Source organism: Podarcis cretensis (assembly GCF_951804945.1).
Source record: "Podarcis cretensis genome assembly, chromosome: 6".
Taxonomy (NCBI): domain Eukaryota; kingdom Metazoa; phylum Chordata; class Lepidosauria; order Squamata; family Lacertidae; genus Podarcis; species Podarcis cretensis.
The window spans coordinates 393,888-412,269 of record NC_137175.1 but is presented as its reverse complement, the minus strand read 5'-3'; the positions used below and the strand labels follow the sequence as shown (position 1 = coordinate 412,269).

At 54.7% G+C, this 18,382-nt stretch overlaps 1 protein-coding gene across 5 annotated transcripts in view; it reads right to left on the bottom strand.

The window, feature by feature from the left end:
• CDH22 (cadherin 22) overlaps positions 1 to 18,382 on the bottom strand; it is a 92,177-nt gene that overhangs the window by 55,476 nt on the left and 18,319 nt on the right. For 4 of the 5 annotated variants that reach the window (XM_079979136.1, XM_079979133.1, XM_079979135.1 and 1 more), the window contains exon 2: positions 5,997 to 6,919. In XM_079979136.1, the coding sequence (XP_079835262.1) occupies positions 5,997 to 6,242 (246 nt within the window). In that variant the 5' untranslated portion in view covers positions 6,243 to 6,919. Of the gene's footprint in view, positions 1 to 5,996; positions 6,920 to 18,382 lie in introns of those variants that run through there. The other variant, XM_079979138.1, reaches the window with a different exon arrangement.

Here is an 18,382-nt window from a genome sequence, read left to right as displayed (position 1 = left end):
CAGGTAGGGTCTCAGCCTGCGTACCAGGTGGAGTTGGTAGACAGCTGCCCTGGATACAGAATTGACCTGCGCCTCCATGGACAGCTGTGAGTCCAAAATGACTCCCAGGCTGCGCACCTGGTCCTTCAGGGGCACAGTTACCCCATTCAGGACCAGGGAGTCCTCCACACCAGCCCGCCCCCTGTCCCCCAAAAACAGTACTTCTGTCTTGTCAGGATTCAACCTCAATCCATTAGCCGCCATCCATCCTCCAACCGCCTCCAGGCACTCACACAGGACCTTCACCGCCTTCACTGGTTCTGATTTGAAAGAGAGGTAGAGCTGGGTATCATCTGCATATTGATGAACACCCAGTCCAAACCCCCTGATGATCTCTCCCAGCGGCTTCATATAGATGTTAAAAAGCATGGGGGAGAGGACGGAACCCTGAGGCACCCCACAAAAATGTGAGGGCCCAGGGGTCTGAACACTCATCCCCCACCACCACTTTCTGAACACGGCCCAGGAGGAAGGAGCGAAACCACTGTATAACAGTGCCCCCAGCTCCCAGCCCCTCTAGACGGTCCAGAAGGATGTTATGGTCGATTGTATCAAAGGCCGCTGAGAGATCCAGCAGAACTAGGAAACAACTCTCACCTTTGTCCCTAGCTCGCCGGAGGTCATCAACCAGCGCGACCAAGGCAGTTTCAGTCCCATGATGAGGCCTGAATCCCGATTGGAAGGGATCCAAATGGTCCGCATCCTCCAGGCGTGCCTGGAGTTGTTCAGCAACCACGCGCTCAATCACCTTGCCCAAGAAAGGAAGATTTGAGACTGGGCGATAGTTGGCCATACTGGCCGGGTCTAAAGATGGTTTTTTAAGAAGCGGTTTAATGACCGCCTCTTTCAGCGGATCTGGGAATGTTCCCTCACAGAGGGAAGCATTCACCACCCCGCAGATGGAAGGGAGAGAGAGCCCCGACCAGAGAAGAATGGCAAACCAAGTGGATGAACTCTGCCAAAATGGCAAAATTAACTGGGAAGCTCAGGAACCAAGAAGACAAGAAATTTTAAAAAGAATGGGAAATGTTTATAATGTATATACAAACTCATTGCAAACAGGTCAAAACATTGGCAGGATTCTAAATACACTTGTAATGTAATACAGTGGTGCCTCGCAAGACGAAATTAATCCGTTCCGCGAGTCTCTTCGTCTAGCGGTTTTTTTCGTCTTGCGAAGCAAGCCCATTGACGGCTTAGCGGATTAGGGCTATTAGCGGCTTTTAGCGGCTAATCGGCTTAGCGGATAAGCAGATAAGCGGCTTAGCGGCTTAGAAAAAGGGGGGGGAAGGAAAAAACCCCCGCAGGAACTCGCAAGACATTTTCGTCTTGCGAAGCAAGCCCATAGGAAATTCGTTTTGCGAAGCACCTCCAAAACGGAAAACCATTTCGTCTAGCTAGTTTTCCGTCTTGCGAGGCATTCATCTTGCGGAGCACCACTGTAGAAACTACAGATAATTTAGGAAGATGAAAAATTGGGAAAAGTATTGATATGCAGATGAAAACAGAATTAAGAGGAACCATGGATGGGATGGGGAGAAGTCAGGAGATTCAAAGTAATCTTGATACGTGAATGTGTATGATATTTTGATGCAATTATTTTTCTTTTCTGTTCCTTTTCTTTCTTTCTTTTTGAAAATCAAATTTAAAAAAATACTTCAAAAAGGAAAGTAACTAGCAGGAGCCTCCCCCCCCCACTCCAGGTTTGGGGTCCCGGTTGCTGGATTATCTGGGGTCCCTCTGCCCCCAGCCCTTTTCCCGGCTGCTCCATAGGACTCCTAATGAGCTCAGAGGCTGAACAAGCTTGTCTGACTTTGCTCCCTGCCGGAATTTCTTCTGGCGCTCAGCTTTAGCGCCGGGACAGCCGGGACCCCACGCTCTGGGCTGGGTTCCCCTAAAGGCCACCTCAGAGGTTCTGCGCAAAGGCTGAGGGGTCCCAGGGAAAGTGGGGAGGGGCCTTTTCCTTGGCGAGGAGTGAAAAGGAATGAGGAGCAGATCCATGCGCCTTGTGGGGAAAGCGGAGGGCTCAGGTGCCCATGACTCTCTGTGCCCCCCCCCCTTCCAACACGGTCACTGTGGCCTAGAAGGGGGGCCCTGCGGCCAGCAGGAGGGCCCCCCACACACTCCAAGAGGGCCCCCTTACTCAGGGGGCAGTGGTGAGGGGACTCTGCCTGCCAGAGATGCCACGCTTGGGTCTTGCTCCACAAAGCAGCTCACCTATCCAGGTTTGCCTGCACTGGCCGGCAGCAGCTCTGCTAAGAACATGAGAAGAGCCTTCTGGATCAGGCCAATGGGCCGTCTAGCCCAGCATCCTGTTCTCACAGCGGCTGGACAGTTTTGGAAACTACAAGCAGGATTCGAGCCCCAGAGTGACTCCCCCCTCCTGCAGCTTCCAGCGACTGGGATTCAGAAGGAGGGCTGCCAAGCCGAGCCAGCCTGGCCAAGAGCCTCCACAGTCCTCTCCTCCCCCCCTGAATTTCCCTGGTCCTCTTTTAAAGCCTTCCAAGTCGGTGGCCATCGCTGCCTCCGGTGGGAGCAAGTGCCACAGTTTTAACTATGCTCTTTTCTTTGTTCCCTCCCGATCTTCCAACGCTCTCCAGCATCTCAGGCAAAAAAGCCCCCCCCCTCCTCCATACCTGCTACTGAAGATCAAACAAGCAGACAAACAGGGATGAATCACTTGTCCCTTTTTTTGTACATGCCTTTCAGTAAACAGCCCCAGGGCAGGGTTTAAAAAAAATGACATTTTTTTGAAGCGCCATGCACAATTAAATTCTTTAAATAAAAACCACAAAAAGCAACTAATTCTCCAAAGAGCAAAAGAGCAGCACAGGAGAGCCAGGCAAGAGACGGTTTGGGATTAAAACCGAAACCTTCCGCATGCCAAACACCCGACCTACCTTCTCCCTGAGCCACAGGGCTGAGCACCTGTCTCTGCCCCAGCCTGGCCCTGCTCAGCCGTGAGGGAGCCAGAGTTTCAGGGCAAGCAAAGAACAACGTCAAGTGCCCAATTTCAAGAGGGCATGGAGCCCCTTTCCATATTCCAGCTGAGATCAGTGGATGAGGACACCCACCTTCAGGGGGGCAGCTCAGCTGGTGGCCCTTTGGGGAAGCTGGAGCCAGACAGGGGGGCTGGGGGAGGTCTTGGCTCCCACCGTCACCGGCTCAGACCTCTTCCCCCCCCCCCGTCCTGCAGAAGGGATCTTCGCCACCCAGGAGCGAAAGGGTCCCCGGCATCTCCCCTCGGCCCCAGAGTGCCTGGAATCTGGGCCAGATGTCCGGAGATAATTTTATGGGTGGCATTAAACTGAGTTATGAGGTTTTTACAATCCAGCCACTTATGAGAAATCTATTAACGGTAACTGGACGGGCAGAGCCCAGCGCGGTGGCGCACGGCAGAGGCGTTAATTGGGACCATCCATAACGGGCCGGGCCCCCGGAAAGGCCTCGCCAGACGCCTTCATTTACTCCCCAACATTTTTTGCTGAGAATCAGCAAAGTTGCCAGAGAAGGGAGACGTCCATTAATCGGCTAATGAAATATGAAAATGTTTATGGCCCACTCAATCTTCCAAACTGCAGTTCCATAATCCACCTCCAGACACAGACGCGGCTCCCGCAGCCAGCAGGGATGGCAGACCTGCCACGTTTTACGAGGCCCTCGTTAGATTTGTCTCGTTAGGGGCAGTTTATGTTTCTATTTACCTCACTGGGGAGGGGAAACCAGCCTCAGGGCCAAACTCTTCGGAGAGCATCCCTGGAAGGACCTCAGGGACAGCCACACCCACGGCAGGCAGCAACCTGCGCCCGGTTGCCTGGCAAAGATGGAAGGCGAGCAACTGCGCTGCCCACCCCCTGCCTCAAATCAGGCAGGCAGGGAGCTCAGCCACGGGGGGGGGGGGAGGACGACCACCTCCCTGCGTTCCCACCTCCGTGACCTTTCCATCGCTTGCTTTTCGGCTCTGCAAAGAGCAGATCCCTGCCGCCACTTGCCCAAGCCTGCAGAAAGGGGTTGCCTGGAGCTCCCAGCAGGGTCTGTCCCCCCCCCCAGCTTGTGACAGGAGGGGTCACCTGGAGCTCCCAGCAGGGTCTGTCCCCCCCCCCAGCTTGTGACAGGAGGGGGGCTCTTCAAGTCAGTTTGCAGAGGAAATAAATGCGGAGGCGCAGGCAAACGTTGACTCTACAAGGTCAACTCTGTGGCTCCCCAGGAGGAATCTGTCTTCTGGGCAGAAGCTGGGGGTCAGCTGCTGTGTCAGCCCTGAAGCCTCTTCCTCCTCCTCCTCCTCCTCCCTAGTTGGGGCCTTTCACACATGGGGGCTAACAAGGGTGTCAGCAGACACCCACGGAGGGAATTTTTAAAAAGAATCGCTCCAAAGTAAAGCAGATGATCCACCTGAAGAATGGGGGGGGGAGTGGGGATAAGTGTGATCATTTGGGGGGGAGCAGATGTGACCCTACTGCTAGCCCCTCCCCATCTTTGGCTCCCAGGTACACCTGTGGGCAGCAGAGAAGCCCAGCTCAGCATCGGGGAAGGAAGGGGGGGCACTGAGTGGAAGGGCAGAGAAATCCAGCCGCCAGCCCTGGGAAAGAGGCTTGAAGAGGGTTTTGGAAAACAGACAAAAGCCTTTCATCTCCTCCGTCTGTTAAAAAGGGAAATTGTTTCCTTGCCCTAAAGGGCCAGAAATCTGGGATTTTACGAGGCCATTAATTACCTCCTACTAATTAAATCAAAATTAAATGTGAGCAGAGGTGCATTTTCCTTATTAAAACGATTAAACAGAAAGCACAGATACACAAATAAAAAACGACTCTGGGACGGTGGAAGAAAGGAAATCAAATAAGAACTCGCCCTTAATGAAGGCGCTTCTGGTGTTTGCTCCAACTCATAAAGCCCAAGTTCATCAATTTCTTTTAAATATTAGCAACTTAATTAAATCTGTTTTTTCCCCTTTAATCCCCTCCTCTATCTAAAATAGATCTGTCCACAGGCACAAGTTTGTAACTCATGCTGACCCCATAATTCTATTTTTTATTATTTAAAAAAACCACGGAAATCCACATCAAACTGACAGGGGCCTCGGGGGAAATTACACTTCAGAAAAAGGATTAGCTCAAGTACCCAGATTTTATGAAAATGTTATTGGTCCTGACTGGCGCGTCTGGGCAAGGGGCGGGCAGGCGAGCGGGCGAGCGGGCAGGAGGCGCAGGGAGAGCCAGGGCAGAGAAGCAGGAGGCGGCGCTGGCAGAGACGCCGTGCCAAGGGGCAGGGGGCAAGGGGCAGTGCCCGATGGCTATGCCCACCGGGCCAGGAGGCACCAAGGCCCAAGCGCTCCCTCCGAGGGAGAAGCCGCTTCTCTGCGCAGCCAGCCTGCCGTTTCCTCGGCGCTGGCAGACGCTGTGGCAAGCAACGTGCAAAGGGGCTGTAAAATGGGTTAGTTTTAGGTTCCCAGAGTTCATTTTGGAAAGGAGGCTGTTGCTAGGCTACCTCTGGAATTCGCCAAGGCCTGATGCTTCGAGTCGCTCCCCAGGGGAGCCGTGAATTAACTGGAACGGCGGCAGCGGCATCAGCAGCGTGGGGGGGGCAGGAGAGAGCGTCCTGTCGGGGGAGGCGAGGCGAGGAGGCACCGATCCAAACTTAATGCCCAGGCATGTCCCAGCCAACTTTCCAGGTCAGCTCAGAGGACCCACGGCAGGAGGAGGGAGAGGCAGCCTTAGAAGGGTTTCACGCTGCCCATGTGCGTTCGGCTGTTTGACACTCTCCTTCCTTGGAGACTTTTAAGCAGAGGCCAGAGAGCCATCTGTCGGGACCTGCCTTGCAGGGGTGGACTAGAGGACCCTTGGTGGTCCCTTCCCACTCTCACATTTATGATTCTAAGCAGCCCCATGTTCCCAGTCCCCTCCCTCTTTCCCGAGCAGGCGGCCCCTGCCCCCCGCCCCCCACGACCCGGCTGCCTTTACCTTCCCCACGTACAGTGGCTCCGTGCCGGTGTACTCTTCCACCACGAAGAACTGGTTCCAGACCCAGCCTCTCTTCACGCGCCCGCTGCCCGGCAGCCCCCCATCCCCGGACTCTTCTGGGCCGGAGCCCCCAGGCTCCATGTGCATGGACACGACCCCCGCAGGGCAGCAGCCCAGGCCCCACAGAAGCAGCAGCAGCAGCAGCAGCAGCAGCGGTCGGATCCAGAAGGAGTCTCGGGAAGCCATTACCACAGAGCCCTGGCAGCTAAGAGGCAGGAGGTGGGCATCCTCTGCAGAAGGAGGGGGCAGCCACAGGCTGTGGGTCAGCCGTCCGTGGGGGGCAGCAGTCTCGGCATCCTCGGGAAGACAGCAGGCGAGGATCACATGCCTGCCCCAGTCCCAGCAGCCTCCCTCCCTCCCGGCAGGATCAGCTGTCCAGGACCAGGAGAGTCAGGCATCCGGACAATGTGAGGATGGGGCCTGCCCCATGCTGGGCGCAGCACCCACACAAGGGGGCTCTCCTGGTGCAGAAGGGACCCTCTGAGGCTGGCCCAATCCTGCTCCTCCTGAAGTCTGTGTACACACAGGCGCCTCTTGCTGGCTCCGCTCGCCCTAGGTGAGTCTAGCACAAGAACCAGCTGCCTGCTTCTTGAGCACCCAGGGGGGCTGGGGGGCCCCAGCAGCTCAGTTTCCAAAAAGGCCCTGGGGCACCCAACTCGCGGGGAGCACCCAGTGTGGTCAGGTGGTGGCTGGTGCGCGGCGGATCAGGGCGAAGGATCTGGCAGGTCCCGTTTCCGCCAAGGCGTCGTGGCTCCAGATCCTGCCATTGGGGCCCATCCCAAGCAGCCGCCGCTGGCAATGCCCTCTGTCCTCTGCCTGGTCAAAGAGGCTGGCAGGCGAGGTTGGCGTCCGTCCCCAGGGACCTGGGAGAGAGAAAAAGGGGTGGTGAGTGAGGGGCTTACGGGGGCGACTCTGCCCTTCCCCCTCCCCTCCAGGGCAGCTCCCCCCAGGTGAGGAGAGGGGCTGATGCATGCGGGTGCTCCTGGCAAGCAGGATTGTGCCCTTGCCTGCCTCAGTTTCCCCCACAGACACACACACACCCCTGCCAGGTATGGGAGCCACCTGTCCTGCAACGACTCCCGAGACCCTCTGAAGGCACAGCCCCCTCCTCACATTGCAGTCCCAGAAGTGGGGGCCCTGCAGGGACCCGTCAGGCCACAAGGTTTCAATTGCATGCCCAACTGAAGCCAAGTCCACAAACGTCCAGCTGTCCGGCTGTCAGTTGTGGTCTGATGGCCACAGAAGTCCCTCGGGAGACTCTCCGGGGGAATAGACAAAGGAGCCCCCCCCCCCCGCCATGCCAGGATCAGGGCCATTGTGCCATTTGAACAGGATGCCTGTAAGACCCGCCAGCAGCCAGAGGGCGACCCACAGGTTGGCCGTGGGGCAGGACAACATCAGGAATCTGCGCAAGGCTCTGGAAGGAATCCTGCCTGCCTGCCCCTTATCCTTTGCATCCCTGCAGGGAAGCAGGCCGCAGCCTCACTTCTTAAAAATAAAATAAAACCAGGGAATTCTCCGCTCTCCAGACACTGCTACCCCTGAGGCAGCCAAGCGCTCCCAGCAGCCCCACACATGGGCAACTCTCTCGCGCCACCAGCGGCACACCCCACAGCACACAAAATATTCCCTCCATAACGGGTTTGGGCAGCCGTTATGGGGACTTGTCAGTTGCGAGAGGCCACTGGGAATCGAGAGGAGAGAGGAACACACAGTCACACACACACACACACACACACACACACACAGCAATTCATTTATTTCATTTCATAAAATTTATGCACCACCTGGGTTTTTTTGAAACAATACAAAACCTTGAAGTGGTTTACAAAAAGATAAAAGAAGAAACTCAAGCAAATTTTGCAGCCATGCTTTAATAAAACATACAGCAGTTAGAACAGGTTAAAGTTCACATCTGCTTTTGAAACAAGAACGTTTTCATCTGGCCCCAAAGAGAACAAGAAAGGCGGCTGCTTGAATGTGTTGTCAACAGGCAGGGAGTTCCCAAGTGAAGCTGCTGCCACAATGGAGTTCTTACAAAGGCAGAGCAGGGCATACATGGCCCCCGCGGGGGGCAGTGCCAGCCCCACCACCTCCCCATGGCGCAGCTGAGCATCACTGTCATCCTCGTTTATCTGCAGGCCCCCTTTCCTCAGTTAAAACCAGACTGAAATGATTCCCATTACTACAAAACTACAACAATAAAAACATATCTGAACAAAATAATCCCCATTTATGTCATCATAATAAGACCTAAAGATAGATTCCAAAAAATAATATCAATAACTGCAAAACTAACAACTCCAAAATTAAACCTTGATTTCAACAACAAAATCCCTAAAAAAATACCCCTAAGGGACTGCAGGAATCTTCTGCCCCCCATCCCGACAAAGGGGGCTGCTTGGAAGCCCCTTTGTTCCAGCCCAGGAGTGCAACTCAGTGGACCGGATGGCAGCAGCAGCAGCAGCAGCAGCAGCTTCCCCAAGAGGCCTCTGCAGCTGCCTGCCTGGGCTGGCAGTCTTGCTCTCTTGCACAGGGCAGGTGGCAGGCACAAAATGCCAGGGCCACTCGCCCAGAACCACCCTCACACCTCCCTGTCAAAAAGCGCACCCTAGCTGAGGAGGGAGGAAAGTGAGGCTGCAGAGAACGGCAGCAGACTCTGAACGGCAGCAGCAGCAGCCTAGCCAAAGTCACAGGCAGAGTCCACAAGAAATACATTTTTAGAAAAGGGATCCAGGAAATTATTGGCTGGTTAACTTTGACTTCTATTCTAGGAAAACAGGCGGAAAGATTGACTAAACACATCATTGCCAAGCCTATGGAAGAACAAGCTTTGCTGAAGAAAAACCAGCATGGCTTCTGCAAGGATAAGTCCAACACCAGGCAGTTTATTATATCAAAGCACAAAAATAGATAACATAGCTACAAAAACAACCCTCCCCCCCAAAAAAAAAACCACAACACCATACAGTTTTAAGGGCCAAAGATTGTTCAATTAGCCAAAGGTCTGGGAGAAGAGGAACATTTTTGCCTGGTGCCTAAAGATATGTAATGAACCTCCCTGGGAAGAGCATTCCACATGGAGCCACCACAAAAAAGGCCATTCTTGCGTTGCCACCCTCCAGACTTCACAGGGAGGAGGAACACAAAGAAGGTGCTCAGAGGATGATGGCAGGATCCAGGTCTATTCGTATAGGGAGAGGCAGGCCTTGAGGTTTCACAAGTCAAAACCAAGACTTTGAATTGGGCCCAATAGCTCATCGGCAGGCCGTGCAGTCGGGCTATAAAGCCCTAAATGCCTTCTTAAGGCTGAGATCTAGGAAGGAGAACCTCATTCCCAGGAACCTGCCCATCATCTGGAAGATAGTGGGATGAGATGGGGGGGGGGGCTTCTTGGTGGCAGAGCCCCAGTTACCGATCTCTCCCTCCCACAAGAGGGGCCAGACTGGCTCCCGTCTTGCTGTTTTTACTCTGTATTCTTAAGCAGTTTTTAATTTTTTTGTATCAAGGTTTATTGATTTTTATTTTTTTAAAAAATATAATATTTATTAAGAGTTTAAAGATTACAAAAAGAAAGAAAAAGAATTAAACATGACAATAAAATACAAAAAACAAAAACAAAAACACTACATGAAACATTGAATTAACAAAACAAAAACAATTAAAAACACTTCCAATATTTTCAATCTTAACTTTCATTCACTTGTTTCATTGACTTCCTCACGCCTCCCTTTTTGTATTCCACTTCAATTACAGTAACTGTTTCAGCAATTCCTTTCCATCTTCCTCTGTTTTCTGTCCTGTAATTAATCTTAACATATTCTAACCTTATTTTTCCCCTTTAATACATTAACAATCTATCTGTACCTAGTTCCTTATAACATTTCTGCCAAAGCCATATAACTTCACGCCACCATTTTTCTATAGCTCATTAATTTTACAATATTTCTGTAAATAATCTTTAAATTTTTTCCAATCTTCTTCCACCGACTCTTCTCCCTGGTCTCGGAGTCTGCCAGTCATTTCTGCCAATTCCATATAGTCCATCAACTTCATCTGCCATTCTTCCCAGGTGGGTAAATCTTGTGTCTTCCAATACTTCGCAACGAGTATTCTTGCTGCTGTTGTTGCATACATAAAGAAAGTTCTGTCCTTCTTTGGCACCAATTGGCCGACAATGCCCAGGAGAAAGGCCTCTGGTTTCTTCAGAAAGGTATATCTAAATACCTTTTTCATTTCATTATAGATCATTTCCCAGAAAGCCTTAATCCTTGGGCACGTCCACCAAAGGTGAAAGAATGTACCTTCAGTCTCTTTACATTTCCAGCATTTATTATCAGGCAAATGATATATTTTTGCAAGCTTGACTGGTGTCATCTACCACCTGTAAATCATTTTCATTAAATTCTCTCTTAGGGAATTACATGCCGTGAACTTCATACCTGTGGTCCATAACTGTTCCCAGTCAGCCAGCATAATGTTGTGACCCACATCTTGTGCCCATTTAATCATAGCAGATTTCACCGTTTCATCCTGAGTATTCCATTTCAACAGCAAGTTATACATTCTTGACAAATTCTTAATTTTGGGATCTAGCAATTCTGTTTCCAATTTTGATTTTTCCACCTGGAAGCCAGGTTTATTGATTTTTAACCCAAGAAAGGCACTGGTGAGAAGTGTGGTGCCAGAATGCAGACCTTGGTCAAGTGGCACCAAGTGGCCGGCCTGGGGAACAAAAGAAGAGGGCGGGTGCTGGGCACTGGCGGGCAGCGGCACCCCAACAGCGCTGGCGGTTGCAGAGCTGGGGCTGAAAAGCAGCAGAGGAAGGTTGGCATAAGTCAATGCGTGTGGGTGCCGGGAAGCAATCTGCAAATATTACAATCTTCCCAAATGTAGACTTGAGATCTGAAGAGCATGGAGAGATGAGGACCCACCTGTCCTTGGAACCACCCACCCCTTGGCCAGCTCAGGTCAGCAAGAGCTCCACTGACTTCTCCCCCTCCTCCACCCCCCCGGGACTTGGAGGAAGAGAGAAACCCAAGGGGGGGTCTGAAGGGGCCCAGGAGGCCACGTGCCAAAGCTAGAGGGCTCTGCAGGTGTGATTGGTGCCCAGTGGGCATCTGGGCATGCCACCTTGGGCTCTGAGTCGGAAGAGGGGCAAAGGCAGGAAGGTAAGAAAACAAGAGTGGCTCACAGAGGGTTCTGCTCCCTCTCCTTCCCAGGCCCCCACTCCCCCCCACCCCGACACCCGTGACTTGGGCCAGTTTGGCGGACAAGGATTTTTGTTTGTTTGTTCCAAGGAATTTCTATTGTGTGTTGCCCACTGCTTTCCCTCTCAGCCTGGGGACTCCTTTTGTGTAGAGGGATGCATAAATTGAATAAATCTAATCTGTGTCTCTCATCGGCAGCCCACTCTCCACGGCTGGCGCTCTCTGTGGCCAGGATTACGTGGGCCACTCTGGCGGGTCCCCCCCCCCTGTCTCTCTCTCTCTCTCTCTCTCTCTCTCTCTCTCTCTCTCTCAGCAGCCTGTTGCTCTCCCCCTCCCAACGCATCCCCCTCCCCAATTGCCAAGGGAACCTGGGTGGAGGGAAGAGAGAGGCACCCCCCCCCCAAACCTAGCCAGGCAGGCAGAGCAGGCAAGGGGACACCCTTCTCCAAGGGGGAGGAGACTCCTGGCCCAGCACACCCTGCTCTGCACCCCCCCCCCCCCGTGAGAAGGAGCAGAGTGCCAGCCACAGAGGGCTCTGCCCCCCAAAGTGCAGGGGGGCTCAGTCCAAGGCATCGAGGCAAGCACCCCATGGAGCTAGGAGGCGGGCAGGCAGGCGGGCAGCCCCCTCTCTCCACGGATAAGACAGGCGCACAAACACCCATCATCACAACAACAAGCTCCCTCCCGCCGTGTCCCCCACCCACACGTGGAGGGCCAGGCAACGGTTGCTGTGGGAACGCCAACCTGCCTCCAGAATCCTTTCCCCCTCCTCCCAGCTGCCTTTTGAGCTCAGCCATCTCCTCCGTAAAGTGACCCTGCCAGCGGGATGGGGGTGGGCTGCTCCCCCTCTCTCCTCTCACCCCCCCACCCCACTCCAAAGAGGGCAGAGGGTCTCCGCATCCAGGCCCCCGCCCAGCAGTTGGCAGCCAAAGCACCAAGGCACTCCTGGGCTCGGCAGGTGAGAGGGAGGGGCTCCATGCACTCCACAGCGCCAGCCCCCCCCCCCAGCACGTCCTCCCTCCTCCCTCCCTCCTCCCGCTCTGCTCTCGTCAGTGTGTGTTTGGCAGAGCTGTACTGTACATCATGTTGACAGTAGAAATTACATCCTGAGCTTATGTTTTACACTCTGCCCTGTCAGAACTCACCGCAGCCCAGTGATCAGGACAAATTGAATAGCATCCCGTCCGTGTCAATATTTATTTCATTTCACAAATGCGGCGGCCGGCAATCGGAGGGGAGACACCACCTGCTCATCTGGTGCGCGGGATGGGGGGGCACACCAGAGGGATGCCGGGAAGCCTGCGCTGGCAAAGCCTGGCAGGATAGGGGGCAGCCACGGAGGCCCCTAGACACTCACACACACAAAGAGAACACAAATGACCTTTGGGCACCTGGGGAGGCTGCAGGCAAGGAATGCCAACACAGCCTCTCCCCTGTCCCTGCAGCTCCTCCAGGGTGGCATTGGGCCACCTTTGTGCCTTTGTGCACCTGGGGAGGCTGCAGGCAAGGAATGTCAACACAGCCCCCCCCCCAGTCCCTGCAGCTCCTCCAGGGTGGCATTGAGGGGCCCAGGAAACTCCCTCAGCCTCTGCCAACCCCACACACTCCCCACAAGAAAACGAGAAGAGCCTGCCGGATCAGGCCCACCTAGCTCAGCATTCTCTTCTCACAGGGGCCAACCAGATGCCTCAAAAGGAAGCCCAAACACAAGATCCGAGCACAGGAGCCCTCTCTCTTCCTGAGGTTTCCCTAAGAACATGAAAAGAGGCTGCTGGATGAGGCCCACCCAGCCCAACCTCCTGTTCTCACAGTGGCCCACCAGACACCCACTATGGGAAACCTGCAAGCAGGTCCTGAGCACAAGAGAAACTCTCCCCTCCTGCAGTTTCCCGCGGCTGGAATTCATAAGCCCGGCTGCCTCCAGAGCAGAGCCATCATTGCGGCCAGTAGCTCTCGCTAGCCCCCCCCCTCACCCTCCTGAATTTGCCAGCAGAGACCTCAGGAGGGACCCTGGCTGCCACTCTCGATGTTTCTCCGGCCCCTGCGGAAGAAGTGTGGCTTCCCCCAGACTCTGTTTTCCTCCAGTGCATTAGTGCGGGATCATAGCACTCTATCCCACTTAATGCCTCAGCAAGACCACCTGCCTGGCATCTCATCTCGGGGAGGCAGCCCGGCGCAGAGAGGCCGGCCGCCGACAGATCTCGCCGCGATGGGCCAAGGAGCCTATATTATTCCAGCGGCAAATTCCTCTCTCAGATTGTCAACAGCGCAGCAAATTGCAGTGCCATGTAACTGTGTCTCCTCTCCTTAAACAAGATTCAATTCCACTTAACTCTCCCCTTCCTCGGGGAGGGCGGGGGGGGGGGACAGGACACGCAGGCCGGAATTCATTTCCCGGGATCTGCTAGGCAGGCGCCGGCGCCGTTACCAAGGCAAGGTCCTTGGGAAACTTTATTATCACTTGCCACCTCAAAGCACCTGCGCAGGCAGCAAGGCGGACGCTTCCGCTGGGGTGGAATTCAATTTCTCCCCTGCCTCTTGCGAGGAGACAGAGCCACAAATGCTACAAACATCACAAACACACCCGGGGAGCAGGGAGGCCAGCGGAGGAAAGGGGCCTTGAACCCAGATCCTTCAGCATATACTGAAAGGGCCAAACTGAAAGGAGCTGACCAAACCTCTGGCAAGGACAGCAGTTGGAAGGGACCTCCCGGGGTCATCCAGTCCAGCCCCCTGGATTGCAGGAATTGCAGCTCAAGAACCCCTGACAGGTGCCATCTGGCCTCTGCTTAAAATCCTCCTTCGAAATGCAACCTGGCACATTCCCCGCCCACCCACTCCAGAGCAGGTAAGGAACTGCTCATCTACTGCCCAGTCTTGCTGGGCAAGCCACCCACCCCCCAAAATAACACCCCCAACTATAGATGTGGGGAGCTAAGCCTGGCTGTGGAATCCTGCAAGGGGCTGGCTCAAAATAACAAGTCCTGCCTAGGAGGCAGCAGGCAAAGGGGTGTTTCCATGAGGTGGACCCAGGCCTGCCTATGAAGCAGCTCAGAAGAGAGCCTGGAAGGGGTGCAGAAGAGGGAGACCCAGGGCCTGGAATCCACGCCTGATGAGGAATGGTTGAGGGAGGTGGGAAAGAGGAGACTGAGAGGCGACAGGGGAGCCACATTCCAACATCTCAAGGGCTACCACAGAGTGGATGGAGCCAGCTTGTTTTCTCAATGGTCTCAAGCGATGAGAAAGGAAATTCTGTAGGCTCTCCTTCCTTGGAGCCTGTTAAGCAGAGGCTGGATGGCCCTCTGTCTTGGATGCTTTAGTGGAGATGCCTAAATGGCAGGGGTTGGACTAGATGACCCCTGGCGGTCCCTTTCAGCTCTAGGATTCAGCAAGTCGAACCCTCTGACATGACTTGCCAGCAGGAGGGTTGAGTGCCAAGCATGCATGGCCGAGGGGAGGCAGAGGGGCTCACTCCTCCCCGACCCCCCCTCCCTTATTACTGCCTCCCCCCAAAAGTCTTTGTCCAGGGACCAGGCGGAAGCAGCAAAGAACAAAGACCCCTCCGCTAAACTCCTGCAGTTTTAATAATAAAAGGGACCAAAAAAGCCCATTGTACTTATTAAAAGTGTAATCTCTCCTGTCCTTGAAGTAAATCTCCAGCTTCCTTTCTCCGGCTCCTTGGAATTATTTTCTCGGCAGGGGGCCTCCTCCTCCTCCTCCTCCTCCTCCAAAGCTTTTCTCCTCAGCTGGGTTGGAACAGACCAAGAGGTGGGATAAAGCCCCTGCCAAGGAGCCCCCCCCCAACCTGGTCCCACTGCTTCTCCTTGCTGAAAGATGCCGAGCCAGAATCCGTCCTCCCTCCCTCCTTGCCAGGCAACTTGCCTTAATGCGAAGTAAAGTAAGTTAATTATCGGGGCTTTGATGGCCCCCAAGTAAGGAAGCAGGGGAGGAGGGTGCCCCCCCCCCCGCAGCTGGGGAGGAGACCTCTCCTGGTCACAGGGGGAGAAGAAGCAGGAGGTGTTTGTTAAAACTCTCACACAGCCACTGTTTGGGGAATGTATTTCCAACTCACAATATTTCTTTTTCAGATCTTCTTTGGTCCGAGTTTCAAAGAAATTTTTAATTGCAAAAGAAAATCTCGGTGTCTCCCTGGGGGGAAAAGAGCTTTTAGAGCCAGAACCGTCTCGCTCGGCAATAATTCTTCTCCAAATAGGGAATTTTCATGCTTCAGCTACACGGATACAATGCTTTAATTGGCCTTTAAAGACGTAAACTTGGGCAGGAGGCAGAGGAGAGAGAAGAGTCACCTGTACACTCTTTGTGGGAGTGGGAGAAACTTTCCAGGAAGGAGGGGGGACCAGGAAAAGGGGGCACCTCAGAAGGCGGGGGGGGCAAATACAGCTCCCCCCCCCGGCTCCTCGGTCTGGCCCTCAAAACTCTCCCGAGGCCACACTCTCCCTGGCCTGCCAGGAAGGGGCCTGCGAACCACAAAAAGAGAATTCCAGAAAGGGGTCCCTGCACCAGAGGAACCACAAGTGCCCCCCCAACCTCTGCTTTGAAGCCTTCAAGAGAGGAGAGTCCACCACCTTCTTCCGATGGAGCCCATTCCCCAGCCGAAGAGCTCTTGCCCTCAGAAAGCCCTTCCTGAGGTTGAGACGGAATCGCCTCCACTGTAAATTGAATCCATTGAATAATCGTACAGTCATGGAATTGTAGAGCTGGAAGGGACCCGAAGGAGCATCCGCAATGCAGGAATCCCAAGTGGCAGAAAAGAAGCTTGCTCCATAGGAGAGCTCCTCAGGTACTGGAAAGGTGTGTTTTGTGTGTAGGAAGGAGCTGGCCATACAAAGTGAAGACCTGCGAATGGAAGAGGCCCCGTCCAGAGCAGGCCAGTGGCCTGTCCAGTCCAGCATCCTTTTCTCTCAGTCGCCCCCATGGGACACCCACCAGGAGGACCCGGGCGCAAGAGCACTTTCTGCCCTCTTGGGGTTCCCAGCGGCTGGCGTTCAGAAGCATCGCTGCCTCCAGCCAGAACTGCTCTGGGGCCCAAATTCCACTTGCAGGTTTCCCTACAGGCTCCTGTGAGACACGGATGTCCGACCCTTGGCCTCATCCTGCAGGCTCTGCCTAGGTTCCTATGCTCCCCCCAGTGGCTTCAAAATTTCAGCACCTCCCTGCGTGAAGCCAAAATGTGGCCCCCACCCCACCTCTCCCCTCCCCTCCTTGTTGCAGCGCCTAGTGCAGGTAAACCCGTTGCACTCGCCTCAATCCCCCCCCCCCATTCTACAGGGAGGGGGCCACGGACTGGGCTTCTCGTGAGCCACCGAGAGCAGAAGCTCCAACGCTCAGTGCAAGCCAGAGGGAAGCCCAAAGCAGCCCTGGCTTGGAAGGCAGGCAGGAAAGGGGGACAAAGGCTGTCCAAGAGGAAGCTAAAATATTCAGAGAATGAAAAGGACAGATTAAAACACGAAATGGATTTCGTGCCCCTTGACAAGCGCAAAAGGAATTGGCTTCTTTTAATCAAATGTTTGGCAGAAAGATGAATTATTTATCGTCCAATATGGCCTGGTTAAATAGAAAATGGACCCGTGTTCACAGCTTGGGTGCCTGCAGTTCCTCACCTCTGCATGCCCCCAGATTCCTGCAGGGGGGGAGCAGAGAGGAACTCAAGCCAGGCAAGGGGTGGGCAACCGTCCCCAGCTCCGCAGTGTACCGCCCAGGCTTCAAGGTCAGAGGTCAAGGTCACGGCTGCCCCATGCGGCAGAGAATGAACAAAGCCTGCGGCTTCCTCCTCCAAAGACTCCTGGGAACCGAAGTTCACCCCCCCCCCCGTGAGCTCCAATCCCTCGATCAAAGCGCAGCGCCCAGGAGAAGCCCCTGGGGTGTGGGGGGGGACCCAGAGCCATCCTTCTCAGGGGAGGGGGAACATCTTCAGCCCAAGGGCCCCATCCCCTTCTGGACAACCTTCCCAGGGTCACATGCCAGGGTGGGTGAGGCTAGGTGCAAAAGGGGTGGAGCAATGAAGGCAAATGACACTTTTTATGGCAGGTGATGGATGGGGGGGGGGAGTAAAATGTTAACTAGCTGGTCCTGCCTTCCAGTGTGTCCTGCATCTTCGTCAGAACGTGCCATGGGCCCCGGTGGGCCCCCAGAACCTGAAAACTGCAGAGGGGGTGGCTGGTGAGGAGAGCCACCTGGATCAGACCAAGGGGGGGTCTGCTGGGCTCAGCATCCTGTCCTCCCAGTAGCCCACCAGCAGCTCCCCTGGGAAGAAGCCCACCAGGAGGACCCAGCAGAGCAGCTGGAGGCAGGGAGAGCTGCCAGCTGGGATGGCTTTCCAAGAGCATCAGGCAAATCCATGATGATGAAGGAGGAGGAGGAGGAGGAGGAGAGAGGGCTCCCAGTGGCTCCCAGTCAGGGTGGCTTTGCTCTGTGTCTCCACGGCTGGAGGCACGTCAGGCTCCTGAATCCCAGAAGCTGGAAACCCCAGGAGGGGAGAGCGGCTCTTGCGCTCGGATCCTGCTTGTGGATTTGCCAGTGACATCTGTTTGGCCCTTGTGGGAACTGAGTGCTGGACTAGATGGGCCCCCTTGGGCCTGATCCAGCAGCCAGGCTCTCCTGATGTTCTGAACTGGCCTTCTGGAGTGAGAGAGGAGAGATGCATCAGGACTTTGGCTCAGGAGCAGCCACAGCTGGCCAGGTCCAGCTCCTAAAAATCCTTCCCCCCCCCCCCAATCTCTCTCCCTCAGCATCAAACAGCCAGAGGATTGACATGCTAGCACTATTGGGGTGGGGGATGTTCTGCCTCTTCTAAGCCACTAATCCGCCCATGCACCCCCATTCTTTGAAAAGCCCACTCCCACCCCATTGCCAGGGGGTCAGGTGAAGGAGAGGCAGAGACCAGCCAGAGACAGGCAGGGTGAAGACCAGCTGCAGATGGAGGAAAGGAGGGAAGGGCAGCCACTTTGGCAAAGATGCCCTCCAGCCTCCCCTGACTTCCAGGCCAGGGGCTTGTTGGCTCTCAAGCCAAACTCCCAGGAGGAATGACCCCCCAAGCCCTCTATGCTGTGGGCACAGCAGCCCCAGTGGCCGGCCCCGGCTCCAGCCCCACAGGGC